Here is a 1,361-nt window from a genome sequence, read left to right on the forward strand (position 1 = left end):
CTGGTTCTGGTTCTGACCCACCTGGGCGTGTACTCCAGCGTAGAGTGGACCTGGTAGTACCAGTCTCCGTCCTCCATCTCGTCAGTGGTGGTGACGTCTGATGTCACTTCCTGTCCGTCTCTCAGCCACCGGACTTTGATGGTTTTAGGGTAGAAATCATAAACTCTGCAGACCAGCATGGAGGGGTGGTGGCCAGCAGGGGGCGTCCTGGAGTGGAGCTTCACGGTGGGGGCGACTGGAGGATCAATGACACGTTATTGGTTTGTTATTGACTGGGATCAATATGTGGTTCAGTCTGATGATCACTGGATGTAACATAATTTATATTATTATATCAATATTATCAGTTTCTGTGTTGATTATTGATGATAAAACCAGTTTGACTGGAGCTGCTGGGAGAACTGGAGGAAATAGATACATTTACTGGTTATTGATCCAAACTGATCAGGTTTATATAGTTATAGATAATAACTATAATTATAAACACACTGGGTCAGATAAAGTATATATAGATAAATCACAGATAATCAATAATGGATCTGATGTAACTTCAGTTTATAGTGAAAATAAAGTTTATATTTATAAATTATTTTTTCTGATTGTTTCCAGATTTAATTGATTATTTAAAGTTTCTGTTATTGATATTTCGATACATTTAATATTGATGATCAATTTATTAATGTTTAATATTAAAGTCCAGCAGTAAATAATTTATCAATAACCTGATCAGATCCATAATCAGATCAATATTGGTTAATGCTGATCAATAATAAATCCAGTTTAATGATTATCAGTCAGGAATCGATCAAATCGGCTCACCTGATTTATCCAGAGCGGTTTGGTAGTCGATGCCGACGTTGTGCAGGCAGTAGGTCTCCCTCAGAGCTCTCTCTGATGCGATCTGTGACGGGTTGCTGTTCCAGATCTCTGCGTTCTTCACTCCCAGCTCCGTGTATCCAACAAACTTCCCCACGTTGCTGTCAAACCTGATGAACTCCAGCTTGTTGTAACAATAGGACCTGATGAACTGGATGTCTTTGAGCTCAGACGAGTTAAAGACACAACGAGTCACTCCAAATTCTCTGAATCCATCTGGAACCAGAACAGAACCTCAGCATTGATTCACCATCAGTTATTGATCAGATCAGGCCCACATTGATTACCATTTAATAGACTGAAGTAAAGATTAGTGTATTGATGATCAATAATCAGTGATTCCAGAGCAGAACTGATCCAGATATTATAGTATTGATCAGATTATTGATCCTGATTGCTCTACAGCCTGATGCAGTTTAAACCATTGATCCCTATAATAACTAACAGTGATTATCGGTTATTGATCATTAACTAACAGTGATTAT

At 38.7% G+C, this 1,361-nt stretch overlaps 1 protein-coding gene across 1 annotated transcript; it reads right to left on the minus strand.

Moving 5' to 3' along the window:
* Nucleotides 1-5: 5 nt before the first annotated feature.
* LOC103461570 (HLA class II histocompatibility antigen, DRB1-8 beta chain) lies at nucleotides 6-1,110 on the minus strand (the record flags this gene model as incomplete). The annotated part of the gene is made up of 2 exons (XM_008403840.1): nucleotides 6-235; nucleotides 820-1,110. Coding segments are annotated over 2 exons (521 nt in total), but the record flags the coding sequence as incomplete, so codon positions are not given.
* Between the last annotated feature and the right edge of the window lie 251 nt (nucleotides 1,111-1,361).

Source organism: Poecilia reticulata, unplaced genomic scaffold (assembly GCF_000633615.1).
Source record: "Poecilia reticulata strain Guanapo unplaced genomic scaffold, Guppy_female_1.0+MT scaffold_2386, whole genome shotgun sequence".
Taxonomy (NCBI): domain Eukaryota; kingdom Metazoa; phylum Chordata; class Actinopteri; order Cyprinodontiformes; family Poeciliidae; genus Poecilia; species Poecilia reticulata.